At 47.7% G+C, this 23,588-nt stretch overlaps 1 protein-coding gene across 1 annotated transcript; it reads right to left on the reverse strand.

Annotated features, from left to right (window-relative positions):
- Positions 1 to 7,840: 7,840 nt before the first annotated feature.
- R3HDML (R3H domain containing like) lies at positions 7,841 to 18,150 on the reverse strand. Its single transcript, XM_077159469.1, has 5 exons — positions 17,890 to 18,150; positions 15,170 to 15,288; positions 13,642 to 13,774; positions 11,722 to 11,837; positions 7,841 to 7,973 (listed from the first exon to the last, which is right to left on the reverse strand). The coding sequence occupies exons 1-5, from the start codon at positions 18,148 to 18,150 to the stop codon at positions 7,841 to 7,843; spliced, it is 762 nt and encodes a 253-aa protein (XP_077015584.1).
- Positions 18,151 to 23,588: the final 5,438 nt, after the last annotated feature.

The raw sequence follows: 23,588 nt of genomic DNA on the forward strand, positions 1-23,588 counted from the left end.
TTGAGGGAAGGAACTGACCAGGAGAAAGTTGGGGAGGTGAGAGTCCAACCTGGGTTGGGTTTTATGGCTCCAAACAGTGGGTGTGGCATGATGCAGGAGGGAGTTGGGGAAGCCAAGGGAGGGAGCGGTGGAGGAGAAAAGAGAGCAAGGCTGCATTTATGAGTGCCTATTGGATTTGGGAGTTGTTCAAGGGCATTATTGCTTTTAAATGAAACCTGAGGGTTTGAGGTGATAATCCTAATCTAACCAATGAGGAAACAACAAACTAGATTTGCCTCTAGTCTCACAGCTGGAAAATAAAGGAGTAGAAGTTACAGCCCACAGTTTCCCCTTGGTCTAACACATACTTATTGAACACTTACATGCCAGGCCCTGTACTAGGCTCCAGTGATACAGCAATGAACAGAGTAGATGTCATACTGCACCCTTGGAGCTTGTGGATTGATGAAGAAGTTGGGCATTAATCTAATTATCTAATCATCGAACGATATTATTACAAGTGGGGGAGGGATGAAAGATGGACAAACTGGGATTCTGCCTGCCCCCTCCGCTAGCACCTTCTCTATTCTAAGTGCAGCTGCTCCTGAAACCTGCATTCTGGACTCCACCAGAGCCACCTGTATTTTAGCTCTCTTGCATCTCAGATACCTTGCTTTCTGACTTTTCTGGAATAGTCCCATTTCTTTTTTTCTCCATGTTGGATCTCACGGCCTGCTTTGGGATTCTGAAATCAAGGTCTTCACCATGTTAGAGAGACTTCCAATGGAAAAGCAGGATCATGGGTTTAGGGCACAGAATCAGAAAACCCCAGCTCCATCATTTTTTTTTTTTTTGCTGGTTTTTGGTAAATTTATATCCTTTCCCTATAGTTACAAGATCTTGCAGGTTGCCCCACCTCTAAAATAGCTAATTTAAACATTTCTCTCTGTTTAAAGTCTTTAGTGCATTATTTTAGTCCCTTTCTTTGCAACCACCTTATAAAACCCCAAGCCTGGATGGACTTAGTACCTTGTTTTCTTCACACCCACACGCAGGCAGCCAAAGAGTGCTGGAGGAAAAAACCACTGAGAGGAACCAGTGGAGACCAGCAAAAATTCATGACCATCAACTTTATGGGATGCTCAAAAGTGCCCTGAATGTCTACCCCATGTCTCTCTTGTCCTTGCTCACCTATTCTCTACATCTGTTTCAAATCTTTTCCCTCCTCAAACCTTTTCCACTCTTACCCTCTGCAGGATGAGACTTTACCTCCCTTATAGAGAAACAGAAGTCTTAAACCTGGGCTCCCTTAACTCCCCATCACCAAAGGCATAAACTCACCTGCATCTGTACTTCCCTCACTTCCTTCCATCTAGGGCTCCCTGGACCTGCACCCACCTCTTCCCCGTGCTCAGGAGCCTCACATAGGCATGGGCGATTTATGCTAAATATTCCACCTCTCCCTCTTTAGAATTTTAACGCCAACTTTATGGAGATATAATTTACATATACTAAAATGCATTCCTTTTAGGGGTACAGTTTGACAAGCGTTTACAAATGTACCCCTAACCACCAGCACCCCTAAAAGTTCCATTGTATCCCTTTGCAGTAACTCCCCCCCCCCCCAACTTCTGGGCAACTACTGATCTGCTTTCTATCATAATAGAATACATTTACCTGTTCCAGAATTTCTTATAAACATACAGCCTGTTCTTTTCTGGGTCTGGTTTCTTTTGCTTAGCATGGAGTTTGTGAGATTCAGCCACTTTGCTACTTATTGCCGAGTAGTATTTCATCTTGAATGCTACTGTTTGTGCATTTGTCTATTCTGTTTGTCTATTCATCTAGGGATGGACATTTAGGCTGTCTCCAGTTTGGGGCTATTATGAATTAAACAGCTATGAATATTCATACACAAATCTTTGTGTGGACATATACTTTCATTTCCTTTGCTTAAACTTACAGGAGTGGAATTGCTGGCTGACATGGTAGATGTATACTCAATGTATATCATGGATTGAATTGTGTTCCCCGAAAAGACATGTTCAAGTACAAACTCCTATGAATGTGAACTTATCCATAAATAGAGTCTTTGAAGGTGTTTTTAGTTAAGATGAGGTCAAAGTAGATTTTGGTGGGCACCCTGGTGTTTTTACAAGGAAAGGAGATATGGACAACAAACTGAGAGAGAAAGAGTGAGAGCTATATATATATATATTTAAACATATAGAGAGAGATTCCAAACAGAGTTGAGAGGTTATCCTGGAAGTTATTCTTACACATTAAACAGATATCACCTTGTTAGTTAAGATGTAATGGAGAGGCTGGAGGGAACTGCCTAAAAATGTAGAGCTGTGTTCCAGTAGCCATGTTTCTTGAAGATGATTGTATAATGATATAGCTTTCACAGTGTGACTGTGTGATTGTGAAAACCTTGTGTCTGATGCTCCTTTTATCTACCTTGTCAACAGAGTAGAACATATGGATTAAAAATAAATAAACAATAGGGGGAACAAATGTTAAAATAAATTTAGTAGATTGAAATGCTAGTGATCAATGAAAGGGAGGGGAAGGGGTGTGGTATGTATGAATTTTTTTCTGTTTTCTTTTTGTTTCTTTTTCTGAATCAATGCAAATGTTCTAAGAAATGATCATGATGATGAATATACAACTATGTGATGATAGTGTGAGTTATTGATTATATATCAAGAATGGAATGATCATATGGTAAGAGTGTGTATGTTGTTATGTTTAATAAATAAATTAAAAATATGTGTATATATAGAGAGATCTATCTATCTATCTATCTATATATCTATGTGTATATATATATATATATATATATATATATAGAGAGAGAGAGAGAGAGAGAGAGAGAGAGAGCATACATGCCATGTGAGGGAGGCAGAGATGAAATTTTGCTGCCACAAGTCAAGGACCACCACGGATTGCTGGCCACCCACAGAAGCCAGGAGAAAGGCGTGGAATCGATTCTCCCTTTTAGGGGAAGCACGGTCCTGCCAACATCTTGGTTTTGAACTTTTAGCTTCCAGAGTTGTGAGACAGTAAATTCCTGTTTTTTAAGCCAACTCACCTGATGTTCTTTGTTTCAGCATCCCCGTTAACTAAGACACTGCTGAATTGTTTTCCAAATCTGTTGAACCACTTTGCACCCCACCCCCCCAGCAGTGTAGGAGAGCTTCTTTTGTTCCACATCCTTGTCAACACTTGTTGTTGTCGATCTTTTCAGCTTTAACCATTCTAGTGGTTATGAGCTGCCCTTTTACTTTCTTTTGTTGTTGTTTGGTTTATGCTAGTTTTGTAAATGAAAAAACCTAATGCATTTACATGTTAAAAATGAAAATGGTGCAAAACCATATTTAATGAAATATTATCCCCTCCCTTCCCTTTCAGATCCCGAGTCTCACTCTATTGACATTTTTAATATATACAAATTCTTATATATATTTCCAGAAATCAGCATAAATAAGCATAAATGTGTATAAATATGTGGGAACATATTAAGGGCACTCTTCTGCAACTTGCTTTTTTCTCTCTTTAATATCTACAGGCTGTCTCCATATCAGCATACCTACTTCATTCTTTCCAGTGGATACATAGTATTGCATTGTATGAGCATATTATAAGTTTTCTATTGCTGGAACTTTAAATTGTTTCCAGGTTTTTACCACTACAAACAATGAATATCTTTTTACACACATCTTGACCCACATGTGGGAGCATGTCTGTAGGACAGATTTCTAGACACACAATGCTATCAATATTTAAACATCTTTAATAATACAACTATAAAAACGTGCTTTCATCAGTTGTAACAAATATACCAATCTCATGCAAGGTGGTAACAATAAGGTAGTATATGGGTACCCTGTATTCCATGCATGATATTTCTGTAAAACCACAACTTCTCTAATAAAAAAATATTTAAACATGCTCTAATAGTGCTTTTATTTTCAAATAAAATCCCTCAGTAGTCATCCCCAACTCAGCTCCTACACATCTCCCCTCCCTCTTGCAGCTGGACCTTTTCAAATAGTCATTTACATCAGCTGTCTCTATTTCTCAATCTCCTCCTTACGCCGCAAACCCTCCAGTCTGGTTTCTGCTGCATGCCCCAACCCACACACCCACATCCCTGCGTCATCACTGGCAAACTTCTGTGCCGAAACATTCCGTGCTCATTTTACTAGGCCCCAGGCAACCTTTGGTAGTTGACCCCTTGCCCTTTAAATGCCCTTTCCCCTTAGCATCCATACTACCACAATCTTCTGGTTTTCTTCCTACTTGACTGTTCTTTGATTCTCTGTCTCTTGTCATTTCCTGCTTCTATATCTGTCCTTAAACACTGGATTTTTTTTTTTTCATCTCTACAGTCTCTTGTACCATAATCTCATTCCTCAGCACGGCTTCAGTGTCCATCCATGTGCCTGTGACTCCCAATTGTGAAACCCTAACCTAACTTTCTCCCCTGGAGTCCAGATTCATACATCCTCCTAGATACCTCCACTTATACGCTTCATAGACATCTGATAATATGCCCAAATGACACGTGTTCTCTGCTCCCATCAGAGCTCCATCTTCTATAACTCCCCATCTTGGTAAAATGTCACCCCTGCCCCCCACCTACGCATCTCACCTGGGAGGCGTTCTTCATTATGCCATCTCCATGCACACACCCCAACCTGTACCAAGTGCCCTTGGACTCCACTTCCTAAATGTCTCAAAATGCATCCACTTCTCTCTGCTTCCATTGCTGCCACCTTGGCTCAGCCCTCCTCATCTCACCTGGGTTACTGAAATAGCCTCGTTCCTGGCCCCCGCCGCCCCTCTGCCTCCATCAAGCCCGTTTCACAGGGTGCAGCTAGAATTATGTTCAAGCACAAATCTGACAGTGTCATTCCAGTATTGGAACCTTGACGCGCCTCCCCATCACCCTCAAAAGCCCCAACTCCCTAGCAGCGTTCATGAGACCGTGCATAAGTTGGACCATGCCTCCCTCCCCAGGGTCACCTCCTTTTCCCTCACCCCCCCGAAGGTCTTCTTTCAGTTCTGACATTGCCATGTGCTCCAGGTCTCCACCCCCATGCTCCTGCAATTCCCTGCTCTGCCACTAGGTGCAACTTCAATTGCACTGAAGTATGTGTGTTCATCTTCCGTTTAATGCCTGACTGCCCAATAGAATTGTAAAGCTCCAGGAATACAGGAGTATTTTATATCTCAGGGGTCAGCAAGGTTTTTCTGTAAAGGGCCAAGTAGAAACAGTTTAGGCTTTGGGAGCCATCCATTCTGTTCCAACGACTCAGCTCTGCCATTGCAATGTGAAAGCAGTCATAGACAACACATAAGTGAGTGGATGTGGCCGTGTTCCAGCAAAATCTCATTTACCAAAACAGGGGCTGGACACCTGGAGCTCGGGGGCCCCACTTTGCCCACTCCTGGTCTACATTAGTGTGCTCAGAGCTCCCAATTTTACAGCATTTACCACGTACCTGAAGCTATTCTAAGTGGCCTCATCTTTCCAATGACCCCATGAGTTTGGTTTATTGCTACCCCATTTACAGAAGGGAAGACTGAGGCGCAGAGAGTGTGCAGTAACTTCCCCAAGGACTGACAGTCGCTAGGGCTCACCTAGGCAGTTATGGCTCCAGCGTCTATGCTTATAACCCTCTCAGTAGTTGAATCAATGAGCAAAGGAGTGATCGATGAGGCTGGGAAATGGAAGTGTTGGGAAAGTACAGAATGTTACAGAGGTTCAAATGCTATCATCGTTGAGGAAGGTAAAGAAGCCGACTTCTTGCAGCAGAAATTCCCCTTCAGTTGGAGCAGCAGCTTACCAGCCAGGACACCAAATGCAACTTCTCCCTCCCCAAGTCCTCAACCCCCAGCTCTGCCGCATCTTTTTGTCTCTACCTCTGCGCAATTCCCAATTTCTCCCTTCTTAGCTAAGAGGCAGGAGAGTGAAGGGGTTAAGCCCCTGGGTTTTTGAATCGATTAGAGTCATTCAAACCCAGCTTCCTCCGCCTACTTGCTCTTTGACATTGGACAATTTAGTAAACCTCCTTGAGCCTTGGTTTTTACATCTGTAAAATGGGGATGGGATCAGCACCTGTCCCTGAAGGTGGCTATGATAATTCAACGAGAGTAAGATGTCACCACGTGCCGGCACACTCCATAAATGCTGGCAGTGAGCATTCTAATTATTCAGGTGCTCAGGACTCAGGAAGACACTGTGGGTCAGTCAAAATATGACCAGCTCTGGAGTCAGATGAAACTGAACTCAACCCCCCTGACTGCTCCTTACTAGCCAGATGACCTTATGAATGTCAGTTAACCCCGCGGTCACATACCATTCAAATTTCCAGAACATTTCCAGTGTCCTTTTCACTCAGTGCAGGCGTTTGGAAGTTGCCAGTGCCAAAGTGCCGTTTTCATCATGACTCAAAACGGAGTGACAGGCACATACACACCCCATCTCCCCCCACCAGTTCCCTTTCCTCCTCTCTTAACCCTCCTGCGGGCTGAGGGGGAATCAGGAAGAGCCACAGAACCTGCTCTCAGAACACCGCCACTGTGGGCAGGGTGACACTCGGCGGGCCGTGACTGGGTGGGAATGGCCAAGAGGGAAGGGACCCCACTCCCTCCAGGCCAGCGTCAGGGACTGAGGCCAGGGGGCCTGGTTCCAGCAGGCTCTCCCCAGCCAGGCAGGGAGGGGCCCGCTGGAGGGCAAGGTCTGCAGGAGGAGATTTTACTATCTCTGGGGACAAAGGGACTTGTGTGTGCTAAGATCTCCGGGTGGGGTGAGGTGGAGTGGGGAAGGGGGAAATGGCTTATGGGGATGAGAATGAGGTTCTGTGGCAAACAAGAGAGAGAATCAGAGACAGGTACAGAGATGGAGATAGAGCAGAGAAACAGACAAAAAGAGAGCCAAGGCAGATAGGTAGAAAAATCCAGAAAGACAAATGACAGATGGAAAGAGAGTCCTGACTTGGTTTTTGCCTTGGTCCTAATGAAAGCAGCCTGAAGGGCATGTCTGAGCCTGAGTGCCAGCTACCGCTCCGTCACAGACAAGCTGTGCTGCTCTGAGTGAGCCTCCCCGCTTGCTGAGGCTTGCTCTATCCCCCTTTTACAAAGAGGGAAATCTAGACCCTTGCTGGTTTTAGGGACATGCAGTGGGGGACGGATGGGGTGGGCCGCTGCTTCCAAGTTATTTTTCAAAAATTATTATCATAATTATTGATATCAATACTTTTGATAATATCATGATTATTATCAATATTTTTAGAAAGTGCAGCTAAAATGTTCCCAACTGAAAGAGGGACTCACAGGTCCTCCGAGGCTGCCCAGAAGCTAGGTGCTGTTTACCGGACTGATGGAGGTGGGATCCAGGCTGAAGATAATTTCATAAATGCCTCTCATTGGGTGGACAAAGTGTTTTGGGGGTTAAGCCTGAGAATCACAAACCCGAGCAGCTGCCACCACTCTCTGCCCAGCCCTGGCTCTCTAAGAATTAGTTCAATTAAAGATGCAAGTCGTTTTCCTGGCGATCAGAGGGGAAAAAGATTAACTGAGCAAAGGACATTCAGGAAATGGAATCTAGGAGGAAAAATTCAGATGGATGGGGTGAATTTCACTCAGGTGCTTTCTGTTGTGTTTTTGAGCAAAAAAAAAAAAAAATGTTTTTTTTCCCCAGGAGGTGAGGTACAATAAGACTATTCAATTCTTGAATGGGAAAATTAGCACATATCATTCGTACAGTGTTTAAAAGGAAATCTAAGATACTGCAACATCCTGGGCCCCATCTTCGTGGAGGGTGCCTGGACAGTTAGGCCCCCGGGAGAATTCAGAGCCGGGGGAGCCCGTTGGAGCGGAGCCCCGAGAAGCACATGTTGCTGCTGCAGTTGCCTTGGTAACTGGGGGGGCAGGCGGAACACGGCGGCCCCATCTGGTACGGCGCCTCCCCGATCCAGTTGCCCCTGGAAGAGAAAAGGTCCTGGGGAGACGGGGTAGGGGCACAGGGTCGCCTCCACCCAGGCCGGAGTGCCCAACTCTCAGCACTGCCCCCAGCCGGCGGGGTGACCTTGGACAAGTCACCTCTGCAGACCTCGGCTTCTTCATCTGGAAAACCAAGAGGAGACCCCTCCCTCCCAGGGCATTTCTTTTCCCACCCCCACCTCATTTGTTGAGACTTGCTTTTCTCCTCTGAAAAAATAAAGGAAATGGTGTCCATGACAATTATGTGAAATGACTTATGAGGAAACACTTTGTAACTTATAGGAGTGCTCTGCAGACGCCACTAGAATCATTAGATGAGGGTCATAAGGAAGCCAGCCTCACGACCCGGGGACACCAAGCCTCAGCACAGTGGCTGCTGTCATTTTTTTTAATGGCCTTATCCCACATCCATCTTATCCGCGGCTGAATTACTCCTCCCCAAAAACTACCACCCTCATGGCACGACTCTCCTGCTCCACAAGGTTTTTTGGTGCCTCCACATTGCCTAGGCAGGGGTCAGCACGTTTTTTCTGTAAAGGGCCAGAGAGTAAATATTTTAGGCTTTGCAGCCCAGACGGTCCCTGTCGCACCTATTCAACTCTGCTGCTGGAATGCAAAAGCAGCTGTAAGTAATATTGTGCATGAATGGGCATGGCTAAGTTGCAAAAAGTTTTATTTGCAAAAATAAGCAGTGAGGGCAGGGGCAGGTTGCGCAAGGGTAATTCAGTGGTAGAATTCTCACCTGCCATGTGGAGACCCAGGCTTGGTTCCCGGCCCACGCACTTTTCAAAACTAAAAACAAAAATTCAACAAATGGTGGTGCGATAAGGGGATGCTCATATGGAAAAAGAATGAAATGTGACGCCACCATACAGCATATAAAACAACAACAAAAAAACAGATTTGGGGTGGGGGGCACAGATTTGGCCCGAGGGCTGTGGTTTGCAGGCCCCTGGCTTCTGAATCACATCTACTGCCTTTGGTCAGGTACTCCAGATCCGCCCAGCAGCATGCGGGGTCATCTTGTCCATCTCACCTTCCCACAACTCTCCTCTGCATCCCGGCCCACGGACTTCTCTTCCTCTCCCTCGTTCCCCTCTCAAACCTGGAGCCATTTGCTCAGCTCTTTCTCGTGCCTGCTGAGTCATCTCGCCACTGGGAACCTCCCAGAACTTGACCGTCTGGGAAGCGGGTGGTGGAGACACCTGGGGTGCCACAATCAAAGTAGCCCCTTTTTTGTTTCATTTAATCACTTGGGGGAAAACTCTGCTTTAAAAAACAAGGTAAACCACTGCAGTATCGAGTTTATAACCTAGTTATATTTACAGCTAACATTTACTTAGCACTTACTATGGGCAAGGCACCACACAAGCCAAATTTAATTTAATCCCTACAATTTTGCGAGCCAGGTAGTATGAACTCACTTTAATGAGCCAAGACTTGTAGAGATAAAATGACTTCTCCAAAGCCCTCAGCATGCACATGGAAGTCAAACCCAGGTCTGGTAATAAGAACTGACATAGATCGTGCACTTACTAAGAGCCTGGGGCATTACCTGAGTTAGCTCACTGAATGCTCTCAACAAATCCCATTTTACTGATGAAGAAACAAAGGCATGGAGAAGTTAGTTTAAATCACAGGTGCGAACCCAGGCAGTCTTAACTCCAGAGACTAAAATCTTATTAAGCTCTGTTAATATGCAATGCATCAAAAACTCAATATATCAAAGAACAAATAGGAACAGTCTTTTAAGTTGATGGTAATGGAATTTGGTTTGTAATTTTCTGTGTTGAGAAAGCTGGGCTGAAATGTGGCACTTGGTCAGTAGATGTCCCCAAATAAGTAATGACTAATGTCCTAGCTTGTCCAGACTTCTATAGACCAGTGACTTCTGGAACATCAGGATAGTATGGCAGACAGAGCATGGGGTTTAGAATCGAAAGGCTTGGGTTACTTATTGGCTGTGTGACTTTTGATAAGTTACCCAATTTCTCTGAATTTCAATTTCTTTCATGGGAAGGCACCGGGAATCGAACCCGGGTCCAGGGCCCGGTAGGCGAGAACTCTGTCTGCTGAGCCACCGTGGCCCACCCCAAATTTCAACTTCTTAATCTGTAAAAAGGGCCAATATTTCCCCAATATCCTCCTTATCTCCCTTCTGTCTTTCATCTCTTCAATTAGATAATAAAATGAAAGTATTTTATAAATAATCAAAGGCCGTGTGAGAGTAAAGGGTGGTTATTATTATGTAATTTTGAAATTCTGAATATTGCATTTACCTAGAATCTATACTCAGTAATGTTTGCAAGTTTGCACACCGTATGTTGGATAAGAACTTCCATTCTCCTTTCTCCATGTTTCCAAGGGATCTGTATATAGGGACCACTCCTGGCCGCTCTCCCACCCTGCCGAGAGAGCCTGGTAGAAGAGCTGAGCCCGTTCAGCCACATCCCTCCTTTCTGACCTTTGGGATCCGCCTGCCTGCAGGGAGCAAGTGTTCTCAGTTCTGTTTTTCGTAGTGAGCTTAAAGGGGCTGCCCCTACACTTCTGCTTTTGGTTTTTTTTTTAACTTTTTTATTGTGAAAAATAACATCTATACAAAAAAAGCAATAAATTTTAAAGCACACCACAACAATTAGCTGTAGGACAGATTTCAGAGTCTGCCATGGGTTACAATTCCACAATGTTAGGTTTTTCCTTCTAGCTGCTCCAAGATACTGGAGACTAAAAGAAATATCAGTATAATGATTCAGCTAGTGATCAGTAAAAGGGAGGGATAAGGGGTGTGGTGTGTATGAATTTTTTTGTTTTCTTTTTATTTTTTTTGGAATTGATGAAAATATTCTAAGATACGATCATGATGATGAATATACAACTATGTGATGATATTGTGAGTTATTGATTATATATCAAGAACAGAAAGATCATATAGTAAGAATGTTGGTGTTTGTATGTTATGTTTAATAAATAAAGATTAAAAAATTAAAAAAATATATATATATAATGATTTCAGCAATCATACTCATTTGTTAAGTCCTAATTTCACCTTCTCCTTTAATCTTTCCCCTAATCTTTAGGGCTATTTGGGCTTGGCCCATTCTAACTTCTTCATGTTGGAAAGGGCTGTCTATAATAAGGAACAGGGGGGTGGAACTATCTTATCTGGCCTAGCAACCATCTGGAGGTTGTAAGTTTCTGGAAAATAATCGCAGTGCATAGAGCCTTTGCAGAATCTCCCATAGAGCCCCAGGTGTTCTTTCGGGTTGGCAGGAAGGGTTTTGCCCCTGTACTTTTAACAGGAGGCCTGTGGCCGTCCAGTGCTGCCTTTCTCTGGGTGGGGAGATCTAATTCAGTGGTGAAATACTTGCAAGCCCACCTTGCTGGCAGACCTGAACCACATTTCCCACTTTTGACTTCATCAGGGAGGCTGCCTTTCCGACTCCCTCGGTCCTCTCTCCCACTAATTTCTGAGACTTAGGTAAAGAAAATGAGCTCTTAATTGACCCTTTAAAACTGCCGAATTGTGTGGTATTGAGAGTTTGCTTAGAATGCAGCAAAGAGGGGTGTCTGTGAAACGCAGCGGGGAATTTAATATATTGCATTTACTTACAATGTAAATGTGTGTGTCCGTGATATCTATTATTTAACTAGCCAAGTACGCGCCCTTCTTTTCTTTGAATCCACCTCTGGCCCCAGGCCCCGGCCCGCAGGGCTCCCGCTGGCACTTACTTGATGGCGTAGTTGCAGACCAGGTACACTGCCCGGCGCCAGGTGCTGCGCAGGACGCGGATGCTGCGGCAGGTGCGCAGGGCGCAGCCCAGCCGGCTGGAGGACGCCCACACCATCTGAGGGCGGCAGGGGCGGGGCGGCCATGAGATGGGCTCAGCGGCCGGGCTTTGGGGCTGGGGGGGCTCCTGGGAGGGGGTGCTGTGCGCTCACGGGGTGTGGTCTTACTGGGAGAGGCCAGCTCCCACCCCAAGGAGGAGGGCTGGAGGCAGGACACTGGAAGAGAACCGGTGTCAGCCGGGTTGGGTTTTTTTTTTTTAACTGCAGCCGCCAGTAAGGACTACATTTTATATTGTTACCCGGTGTGCGTGCACGCATCATACACAACAGTTGGAACAAAATTTTCATGAAACAGTATTTAGCCTTATGATCTGCGATGCACTCGAATCCATGCAGTTCTATTCATTCTCCTTTTTTCTCTTACGTTTTCCCCTCCCCTCCTTCCTTTCCCCCCTCCCCCCTCCTCCCTCCTTCCCTAGTGACCAACCACAAAATTGACTTCATGACCCTAATGGGTCTCAACACACAGGCTGAAAATCACTGTTGTGTTGGAGGTTAAAATATAAACATTGGAGTCAAACAGAATCTCCTTACCACGAGGCATATGACTTTGACCAAGTCACATAACCTCTCTGTGCCTCAGTTTCTTCATTTGTAAAAGGGAGGTAGTTCATGGCTCATGGAATTCAGGAAGGAATTTGGTCCAGACCTGACATTTCCTAGATGACCTCAAATTTAGATTTTTGACATTATCTCCAAATGAGTGAGAGAAACACTGACAGGATTGAAAGAAGCCAATTGTCACGCAGATGGGAGTGTCTGTCCTATTACTTGGAACATTATATTGCACTGTGTTTTTATGCATAATACAAGTGTTGGCACAGTTAACATTAGCTCTCAAAGTATACTACAAATTTTGTAATCTTATTTTGACATTTTTAAGATAGCGGGAGATTTAGAAAATAGAAAATGTTAGAAAACGTTGTCTGGACCCATGAATTCAGAAGCCCTCTGGGGTCAGAAAATATGGTCAGTTTATCTAAGACACTCAAAACAGGATCCAATTCATCTCAACTCAATGCACACACCACCTTCCAGGAATACGCTTGTCATCTAAAAGGAAGTCCACAAGACCTCTGTTCTAATCCTAATTTCTGTTCCATCAGTGTGCTGGTTTGAAAGGATGTATGCCCCCTAGAAAAGCCATGTTTTAATCCTAATCCCATTTTGTAAAGGCAGCCGTTTCTTCTAATCCCTATTCAGTATTGTATGTTTGAAACTGTAATCAGATCATCTCCCTGGAGATGTGATTTAATCAAGAGTGGCTGTTAAGCTGGATTAGGTAGAGGCGTGTCTCCACCCATTTGGGTGGGTCTTGATTAGTTTCTGAAGTCCTATAAAAGAGGAAACATTTTGGAGAATGGGAGATTCAGAGAGAGCAGAGCAGAACGACATAGCCATGAGAAGCAGAGTCCACCGGCCAATGACCTTTGGAGACAAAGAAGGAAAATGCCTCTCGGGGAGCTTCATGAAACAGGAAGCCAGGAGAAGCAGCTAGCAGATGATGCCGTGTCTGCCATGTGCCCTTCCAGATGAGAGAGGAACCCTGAACTTCATTGGCCTTGAACCAAGGTACCTCTCCCTGGATGCCTTAGATTGGACGTTTCTGTAGACCTGTTTTAAATGGTGCAGTTTCTCGGCCTTAGAAGTATAGACTAGCAACTTATTAAATTTCTCTTTTTAAAAGCCATTCCGATTCTGGTAGATTGCGTTCTGGCAGCTAGCAGACTAGAACAGCCACCTTCCTCTTCCCAGGTACCAGGGTTTACTCTCCCATCAGCCACGGCCCTGCCGAGCGAGCACCTGGGTGTAGTGGGAGCAGACGGGGCCGCGGCAGCGCCCGAGGCAGTGAGGGGTGCACTCCCTTGGGGTCGGGAACAAATAATGCTGTTTCTCCTGCGACCAGGACTTCACGAGATCCACCACTGAGCGGTACCTGGCGGGGCAGAGAAGAGGGATGAAGCCGGTGGGAGAATGGAAGAGCCGCTCTGCCACCCGCCTGCTTGGGGACCTGTAGTGAGTCCCTGCCGCCTCCCCTCTGCTCCCTCCTCCATAGAATGAGATAATGACAGCAGTGCCTGCCTCATAAGGATGTGTGAAAAGCATCTACATGATCCAGTTCCTGGCCCATAGTGAAGGGTCAAGCAAACAGAGCTGCTCTTGCCGTACAAAGGGGCACTTCAGACTGGGGGAAAGCATCCCTGGCCTTGGAGATGCGAGATGGGCTTGGTGTCTTAGGTGGAGAAACTGCAATCTGAAAGGCCACTGGTGGGACCTGAGGACCTTTTCAATCCTACACATGCGACAGAGAGCCCAGGCACAAGTAACAGAAAAGGGCTAATAAGGAGAAACAAATCTGCAAGAATTGACACTCAGCGTTGACCACGGCACCTCTTCATCCCTGACACAGTTTTCTTTTCACCGTGAAGCTCTCAAGTGAAGGCCATGGGGTAGGGGTGGAGTCTGACAAGAAGGGTTTAATGGCATGGGAGAGAGGAAGAGGTGGGCGCAAGGCTGCATGCCGGGGTCTGCTTGGAGGATGCAGGCACTGTTCACAACTCCCGGAAGCCGGCCTGGCCCCGACCTGCTGGGAACATGAGAAAGGTGGCCAGGGCGCAGGCTTTCCACCAAGCTTGATTTACAGGACTGGACTTGATGCTGAGACTGTGTCCTTTCCACGTTTGTGGGGCTATGGCAGGATGGTGGAAAGACAAGAACTGTTGTTTTTCTAATATCCTTATTTCACAAAATAAACATACAGCAATTTTATGGCAATCCCAAACGTCTTTTTTAAAAATCCTATCAGCCGATGAAATCCACAAGTCTGGAAAGAACTGAGCTAGGCAGCCCCTCGTTTGGCACATGGGGACACCAAGATTTAAAAAGAGGACGTAACTTCAAGGCCACACGGGCTGGCGCTCAGGTCCCCGGATTCCATCTGGCACTCAGAATGATGGAGAGATTATGTCAGGAGGGTGAACAAAACCAGTCTCCAGACTCTGGCAGGGCACCCTTGGGCCTGAAGCACCCATTCAACAGTCCCCGCCCCCCAACTCTGCTCCCCAGGACCCTCCATCTCCTCACCCTGCTTATGTGTCTTCCAGTCATTCCTCACTCTCTAGAATCATCTAGAATGATCTGTGTGCTTATTTGCTTACCTGTTATTGCTTGTCTCCCCTAACTAGAATGTACACTCCCCGCGGGCAGGTACCTTCTCTGTCTCACTCACCCCTGTATCCCAGGGCCAAGCGCCATGCCTGCCTGGGACACGGCCTGCACTCAGTGCATGTTTGTTGAATGACTGAGTGAAGGAGGGACAGGGGTCACTCACCGGCCAGAGTGGATGGCCAGGTTCTGGCCCGCATGTCTCATCAGCTGTGAGGGCCCGTGGGCCCAGATGCACTGGGTGGCCCAGGCTGCAGCTGACCTGGCCAGCTGCTCGTCCCAGACCTAGGAAAAGAAAGGCCACTGAATGCCGTAGGGGAACCGCCTTCGTCACCATGGTCGTGTCTCACCGGCACCCTCGATACACATTCACCTGATGCCCTTGGGACCCTACAACAAACCCACTTGGCGAACTAGGAAACTGAGGCTCAGGGAAGACCTATGACCTCAAGGTCACACAGTGAGTCCATGCCAGAGCCAAGAGCTACCCCAGGCCTCTCACCCCTGGTCCAGGGCTGCCTTTCCTCATTGGGCTTGATTCAAACTTGGGGCTTTCTGCTCTGAGTGGGGTCTCAGGGGCCTTGTCCAGGAGTTCTCAGCAGCCCCCAGAAGTGACCACCCCAGGGGAATGAGAGGGGAACTCATTTATTCATGTATTGTATTTTTTAAATGTGCTCATTTTAACATTAAAAAAACTAATACAAAGGTGTTTTTTTTTTTTTTTAGTAGTGGAAGCCTACACAAATTTAATATATAAAATGTCCGGGGCGGACCACAGTGGCTCAGCAGGCAGAGTTCTCGCCTGCCATGCTGGAGACACAGGTTTGATTCCCGGTGCCAGCCCATGTTTTAAAAAAAAATGTCCAAAAAGAGGAAAGCTAGAAAGCAAAGCTCTCATCCTCCCCCACCCCCACACCCCACCCTTTGCCCATCCCCCCTTCTACCCCTAAGCACGCTAAACAGAAACCGCTGGGAGTTTCTTGCATTTTCTTCCAGAAATATCCTATACCTTTACAAGCAGAGATAGATACACTTTTTGACAAATGGCAGCATGCCAGATATTCAGTTCTACAAGTTGCTCTTTCCATGTAACAAGATGGTTTATAGTGGTGATTATTCTACATCAGTATATAGAGAAAACCTTCCTTAACCTTTTCATAGTTGCATAATTCTCTAAGGTTATGAATGCCCATGTTTTATAAGCAGAGAAAGTGGCACTAAAAAAAAAAGTTAGTTCCCTTTCGGTTCTGACTTCCTGGGGTTCTGTGAGATATTGTTCATTCATTTGTCCAGCAAATACTGCATGATATTTCTAAGTACTGGGGATCTGATACCCTTTCAGTCCAGCAAGGCAATGAGATATTAAATAATCACTGCGCCCTGATGGGGCTCGGAGGGACCAGCAGAGTGGAGGTGTGAGAATATGCAACAGGGGACCTGACTTTTCTTGGGGCCGTGGGAGAATTTAAGCAGATCTCTGCTCTGTGAGCAAAAGTCAGTTAGTGGAGAAGAAATGGGGGTACAGAAAGAGGGGTCTAGACATCTCATCAGGGTTGTCTGACCCAATCTTTCAGGGAAAGCAGAGGAGTGTACCCCGCTGCTAACAAAGCGGTGGACTGTGGGAAGGGGCATGCTAAACAGGAAACCCACACTCCCACCCTCCCCAGGGCCCCTGGGAGGAGACAGCGAGCCTGCTCTGCATGCCTTAAACACCTGTGGGGGAATGCCACGTATGCAACCGGTGCTCAATAAATGTGTCATTTGTTCGAAAAACTGAAGAGCTTTCTACGTGCTGGTCCCTGTGTTAATAAACAAAGGAGTTGGTTGATGAAAAAGCAAAGGACTCCCCTCCCCTCTAGCCCTGCTTTCCACCCTTCCCGTCACCTTATTACTGCCCTACACACACATTTTATTGATGTTTGATTTCTACCATCCCCACAAACTTGTAAGACCCAAGAGGGAAGGGTCCCTGTCATCCTGTTCTTGGCAGTATTCGCAGGGCTTAGCTCTGGCCTGGCTCTGAGCAGGTGCTAGTGCCTACGTGAAAGGACAATCTGCAGAAGCAGAAGAGTCTGGGGGCTGCTGAGAAGCACATATTTGTCTTACAGGGGGTGGGCTGGCAATCCCTCCCTAAAGAAATGTGTGGGTGGGCTGGGAGCCTATCTCTCTGGGCCGGTTTGGGACAATGGTCCTGGGGGCGGGGCCGTGATAAAGCAGACTCCACTCTGGCTCCTGAAGGGCTGGAGAGAGAACCACCAGCTCTGCCTCTTGGAGGGAAGGCCTCCAGTCTCCCCAGTGACCTGCTGCTGGTTTTCCTTAGCCTGATTCCTCAGGTACCGGTCCCGCTGCTCCAAAGGTCACTGAGAGAAAGGCCCTGTGTGTTAGACAAACCCCTGGGGCACAGACACAATAGCATGGAATGCTCCAGACACCGACCCCCCTACAGGTCCCCAGCGGGGAGCTAAGATTCTTGGGCAGGGAACTGTGTTGGTTAAGATCACAAGCTTTAGACTCAGACAGAGCTGAGCTGGAATCCCAGCTGGGAGTCGTTGGGCTGATAATTCTGAGTCTCTATTTCTTGTTTTGGAACGTGGAGAGGACAATACCTGCCTTGAAGGAAGAGGGCGACCTGAAGTAACATAGGTGGGGAGTGCCTGGCACACAGCGTACCACATACATGCCCTTGGTGTGATCGCCTTAGTTTCCCCATCTGCAAAATGGGCAGACTGATTCCTGCCCCTGCCCATGCATCCCAGGCCCCATGCACTGCCTCAGTGAGGCCAGCCTGGCAAATGCTCCACCCGTCCAAGCCATCGTTCCAGGCTAAGTTGCGTCGTCTGGGACTCGCTGGAGGGCACCCTGGGGGTGGGGTGGCAAGGGACTCACCATGTACTCCATGTTCGCGGCAGGTGGGTTCACGCTGGCCCGGACGTGGTTGTGATAGTCCAATAGGGCGCTCCTGTCCTGGGCAGAGATGTGGCGCTTCCGGTGGTATCTGGGCTCCCCCAGGCTGGCTGGGTGCCCCACGGCTGAGAGCTCAGGCTGGGCCAGCAGCAGGGAGGCATTGGGCATCACCAAGGGGTTCACGGTCTGACCCGCCCAGAGGAGCAGGCCTGCCAGGCCCATGGTGCAGGGCAGCAGGCGCATAGTGGGCTCAGAGTGGGCACGCGTCTGCCCTGTGCAGTCAGAGCCTGCAAGGGGTGGGCATGAGGGCACGAAACCCTGAGTGTTCTCCTCCAGCACTGCCAACCCAGAGGCTGCCACCCCCCGGGCACTTGGCAAAGACCTGACCCCAGCTCTGTACTGGTGCCCAACGCTCCCAGCAGACAGAGTAGATTGGGTGATGGGAAGAAATGCCCAGACGGTGGCTAATCCAGACCAGGTTTTGGGGCGCGGCAGCAGCTACCACTTCAAAGCCAGGGCCCCCACCCAACAGCCTGAGAGATGGACACCAGCCCTCCCCTGCCTGGCCACCCCCTGCAGCAGACAGGAACCCTAACTTCCCCAGGCAGGCCTCAGGGCCCTCGGGTCCCCAAATTGCTGCAACTTCAGGATTGAGATAGAAAGAAAGAGCATGATGGCAGCGAATCTAAGAGGCAGAGAGAAAGAAATGAGAGGGAAAAAAAATGAGTGAGCAAAATGGAGAAAGAAAAATGAGATGCAGAGAAAAGGAAAGAGAGAGAGATGATGATAGGGTAAAGAAACAGAGGTAGAGAGAGAGAAAGACAAAAGAAAAAAGATACACAGCCCAGAGAGAAAGAAGAGAGAAATCAAGTTAGAGACAGAGAAGGGAGACAGAGAGGAGCAGGATTGGCCAGGTGGCAGGCGCCCCGGGTGCGTACCCAGCACAGGCAGCCCAGTGGGTGGCAGGAGGCGGCCGAGGAGCAGCGGACCTCTGCAGGCACCGGCACCCGCCCGGCCGCTCACGACTTTTAATGATCCCCTGGAAGCTGATAGCATCTGACATCCCTGGTTCCAGAGCCCCCTCCCCTGCAAGCCAGGCCAGACTTGGACAGGGGAAGCTCCGCCTGCCAATTTATGGGCTTTTCTCTCCCGCCCTCTCATCTCCCCTCTCCGCTGTTTCTGCTCCCACCTGGAGTGTGCACAGAGCTCCTGGTCAGGGAAAGGAGGTAGCAAGGCGGGCAGGGATCCAAGAGGAAACACCCGACCACTTTGGGGACCCCAGATTCAGAGGCTTCCCCTCTGCCTTCCAGACTCTGACATTTCACAATCGGAGAGTATTTTCTGACTATTTTCCCTATAAAGCACTCTGACCCCAGAGTAAGCAATTAATATGACCCCATTTGATCACACCTCCTGTGCTCAGCCCCAAGGCTAAGTGCTTTAAACCCATGAGCTCAGCCAACCTTTGGAAGCGAGTATTTATCACTCTCCACTTTACAGATGCAAACCGAGTCCCAGAGAGATGAAGAAAAAAAAGCCCAGGGTCAAGCAGGCCAGCCAGTCCAAGACAGAGCCACGATTCAAACCCCAGCCTGTCTGACCTCAGGACCTGTTAGTATACAAGAAGGAGCCAAATCTAGATGCACAGAGAGTAAAAGCCTCAAAGACATTCACTAAGATGCCACTCAAACATGGCATCGCCTGGCATAATTAGTTAAGTCTGTGGATCTGGGTACAAATCCTCATTATTCCACTCATTAAGTGGGGTTCCTTGGGCAAGTTGCTCGCCCTTTTTTGTACATCATCTCGAAACCAGAAGTGATGATGGGGCCTGCCTCCTCGTGTTGTCGTGAGTATGAAACAAATCAACATCTGTGGAGCTCCTTGAACAGTGCCTGGCACCCAGTATGCATTCCGTAAGTGTGTGTACATGTTCACGCGTGTGTTTGTGCACACAGGTGTGTATGCAAGCACATGTGTGCTTGTGTGTTACACATGCATGAGAATGCATGTGATGCATGCTTGTATGTGTCTGTGCATGTATGCATACATGCGTGTTGTTAAATTCCCCTTGGTCTCTGGGTTGCTATACTTCTAGGTTAAAAAAGAGTTTATGACTTAATTGGCTGGTGCTTAAATGAGAGAGCAAAAAAAAAAAAAGAGTTTAATTTTCTCCTCTTGGGTTACCTGTATTCTCCATCAGTAAAAAAACATTAATTTTGTAATGGGCAGGGGATTTGCAACAAGAAAGATACTAAATAAGAAGCTCAAGTCAAGACATTTGCAACCCTCCAGCCTCCTCTTTTAGCTAACTCTGACAAGCTCCAGATAGAGTCCGGGTTTGGGGTGCCAACCTGACCCCCAGCCCACTGGGACTGGGCCACCCCAGCCAGGTCCTCCCCAGACATACAGAATTCCAGCCCCTGCGGCCCAGACAGTTCCAGCTGCCAAAGCACATACCTTCCCACTAGGAGCAGCTTCCCCGAACTCAGGCGAGGGTTCTTCTGACTCTTTAACCCAAGCTTCTTCTTAGCCAGTGACTTGAGGAGACTGTGGTCCAGGACTGTGGTGCTTGAGAGAGGAGACTGAGAAAGCTGGAAGGCCCTTAGACGTCATCTAAGCCATCCCCTCATTTGCCTGTTGAGGAAACAGGTTCAGAGAGGTTAAGTGACCTGTCCAAGGTCACACAGCCAGGAAGCAGCACTCAGGAGTAGAACCAAGATCCATGTCAGTCCAAATCCAAGCAGAAGGAGGGAAAGAGCTTGGAGTGGGAGGCAGTGATCCAGACTCTAGAGAACTTTTCAGGCCAAGCACCCTGGTTCTTCAACAGATAAACTGCAAGGAAATGAAAATGATGGTAGGTGAGTCAGTAAAGAAGTAAACAATATGATTTTTTAAAAAACGGATAAGACTAAACACTACTATCTACGGATGTGCGCTCGGACATGGAAATGATGAAGAAACAAAAGAAATACTATAAAAGTCAGGCTGTGTTTGGACTGGGACATGTGAGGGACTTCTGTGGGGACCCCTCATAATAACTAATGAAGTTTCACATTAATGTGACTTAGTGTCACATAAAAAATTTACTTCCTGTCACTTGAAAAAAAATAACAGTACTGGAGTAATTTATGCAGTTACACCTAACTGTTACTGCCTGAACCATGTACAGAGATTTTAATCCTCCTTTAACAGTTGACAAGAAGGTTCAAAGAGGGAGGCAACCTGCCCCAATGCACATAGCAAATAAGTCTGGCAGCCAGGCCGTGGGCCCTGTGGCTTGGTGTGTCTCCACAGTGCAGCAGCAGAGCGGGCTGCAGTGGCAGTCCCTGTCACTCCGCAGAAAATAAAGGCCACCCACAGGTACCTCTTCAGCAGATTACCTAGACGGAGGTAGAAAAGTGTTGTGGGTAAGGACCAGAACTGTGGAGTCAACGCTGCCTAGCTGTGCCTCAGTTTCCTCATCTGTAAAATGGGAACAATAAATAGGTGTGACCTTACCCAGACCTTATGAGAAATTCAGTGAGATATGGAAAGTGCTTAGACACAAAGCAAAGCTTTTTAAATAAATAGCTTGTTCACTATTAATCTCCCCAAACAGAAACACTGCATGATTAATTTGGTAAGATGCTCAAGAAATTGGCAAAACCAACTTAGGGTGATGGGAATCAGAATAGTGTCTACTTTGGGGGTTTCTAACTGAGAGGGGACATGACAGAGCCTATGGGATTGCAGTAAACCTTCTTTATCTTGATCTGGGGGCACATCTGTAGGAATTTATTCAGTTGTGCGCTCAAGGTATGGGCACTTAGGTTAAACCTCAATTTAAAAAGTTGGGGGTTGCACGTGATTTAAAAATCTTTGCTTAACTGAATTTGAGTTCTTTTGAGAAGTATAATACTAAAATCCTACACAAGGAAAAAACTAAACACACCAATAGGTATATTCCATTTTTGTGCTCCCATTCTTGTCCCCCCGTTGCACACTTCCTACACAATGCACATCAATATCCTCCCCAACACACACCCACACTCACACAGCCAAACACCCTGACACCAACACAAATAGATGTCACCCCCCAATAGAGCAGACATGCACACACACCTGCTCAAACCCAGAGTGCACCCATCTTCAGATATAGATGCTTTTCCACTCTGGATACATGGAAACACACCCCATGTGCAAGTACACAAACAGACACACGTACACACCAAATACAATGACCAGTTTGGACGAGGCGATGCTCTCGGTGGGCTGACTCTGGAATCAGACAGATGAGGGTGGGGGACTTGGCCCCAATATTTCCTGAAGACCTGGGGCAAGTTGCATCATCTCTCTGAGCCTCAGTTTCCTCAAGGATAAAATGGGCCCCATAAGATGTTCTCTCCTGAAATGAAACAAAATTAAGAGGAAGACCATGAGCAAATAAGCTCTCGGAGGGGAGGGCTGTGGCTCACTGGTCTTTGCATCCTCTGTGGCTCATGGCCCTGTCCTTAACCTAATGAGAACATTTACATGTGCTGTCAAGTCTCTTTAGACTGACCTATAAACTCAATGCAATTTCAATGAAAATTTTAGCAGTTTTTGGTGGAAGCAGCAAGCTGATTCTAAACTTTATGTAGGAGAGCTACAGTTCAAGAATGATCAAAGCCACTTCTGTTCCTATGAGTCATATGTGATGACTGCGCAGAAAACAGAAAACTGAGCCCTGGGGGTGAGTGGGAGCCAGGAGCACAGGGAGGGGACAGCACCGTAAAGGCCCTGAGGCCAAGGGAATTTGGTTCCTTTGACAAACTGAGAAAAGGCAGTTAGGGAGCGCCTGGAGTGTAAAGAGTGTGAGAGATGGGCTCAAAGGTCAGCAGGGGCTGGGGGCGTACAAGGTCCTGCGGGCTGCGGGGCCTCTGAGAACCTCAGATTCTCCTTTGTGCCTTGTCCGGTGCCCAGGCCCTGTGCAGTAAGGCGGAAGGAGTGAAGGCGGAGAGAACAGGCCGGGGTGACATTTTCGGGGTGCGGGTGAGGTGGGGGGCAGGTCTACGTATTCAAGCCCAACTCCTAGGAGCTGATTTCCAAAGGACCCCCACCACCACCGCCGCCCCCTCCCTCGGGGTTCTGAGCAGGGTAACTGCAGGGCTGAGCTAGGAAACCCCTCACCCTCGCGTGCGTCAGAGAGGACCAGCTCCTCCAAAACTGAGGACGCTGGAGGGCTGGCAGGGCCACGCGGCAGGGGCGTCCTCAGAGCCCCCTCCCGGAAGGCTGGGAAAGCCTCGCGGGTCCCAGCCGCGCAGCTGCGCCGCCAGGTGCGGCAGCGGAATGTGCTGCGTCGCCGGCCCGCGCAGCTGGAGCGGAAAAGCGTCCGCGTCAGCGCCCCCCGCCCGCATTCCCGCCGAGGCCGCCGCGTGCCAGGCCCCCCAAGAATTCAGCAGGGCGAAGGCGGGGAGGCACTTGTGGGAACCTCCTGGGAGAACTTCGGTGACGGGAGAGGATCTGAGCCAGACGCGCCCCATCTGTTAACAGGGGACGCTGACGCGAGGCGTCGAGGTGGCTGGACCTGAGGACGGTGTGTTGAATGAAATGGCAGAAACGAAAAGACAGATTTTAGCATGCCTCACTCACATGGACTAATTGCAATACACGAACTCGGAGACTTGAAATTGAGGGCGTGGGTTATCAGGCTGGGGCTT

The sequence above is a fragment of the Tamandua tetradactyla genome, chromosome 1, assembly GCF_023851605.1.
Source record: "Tamandua tetradactyla isolate mTamTet1 chromosome 1, mTamTet1.pri, whole genome shotgun sequence".
Taxonomy (NCBI): domain Eukaryota; kingdom Metazoa; phylum Chordata; class Mammalia; order Pilosa; family Myrmecophagidae; genus Tamandua; species Tamandua tetradactyla.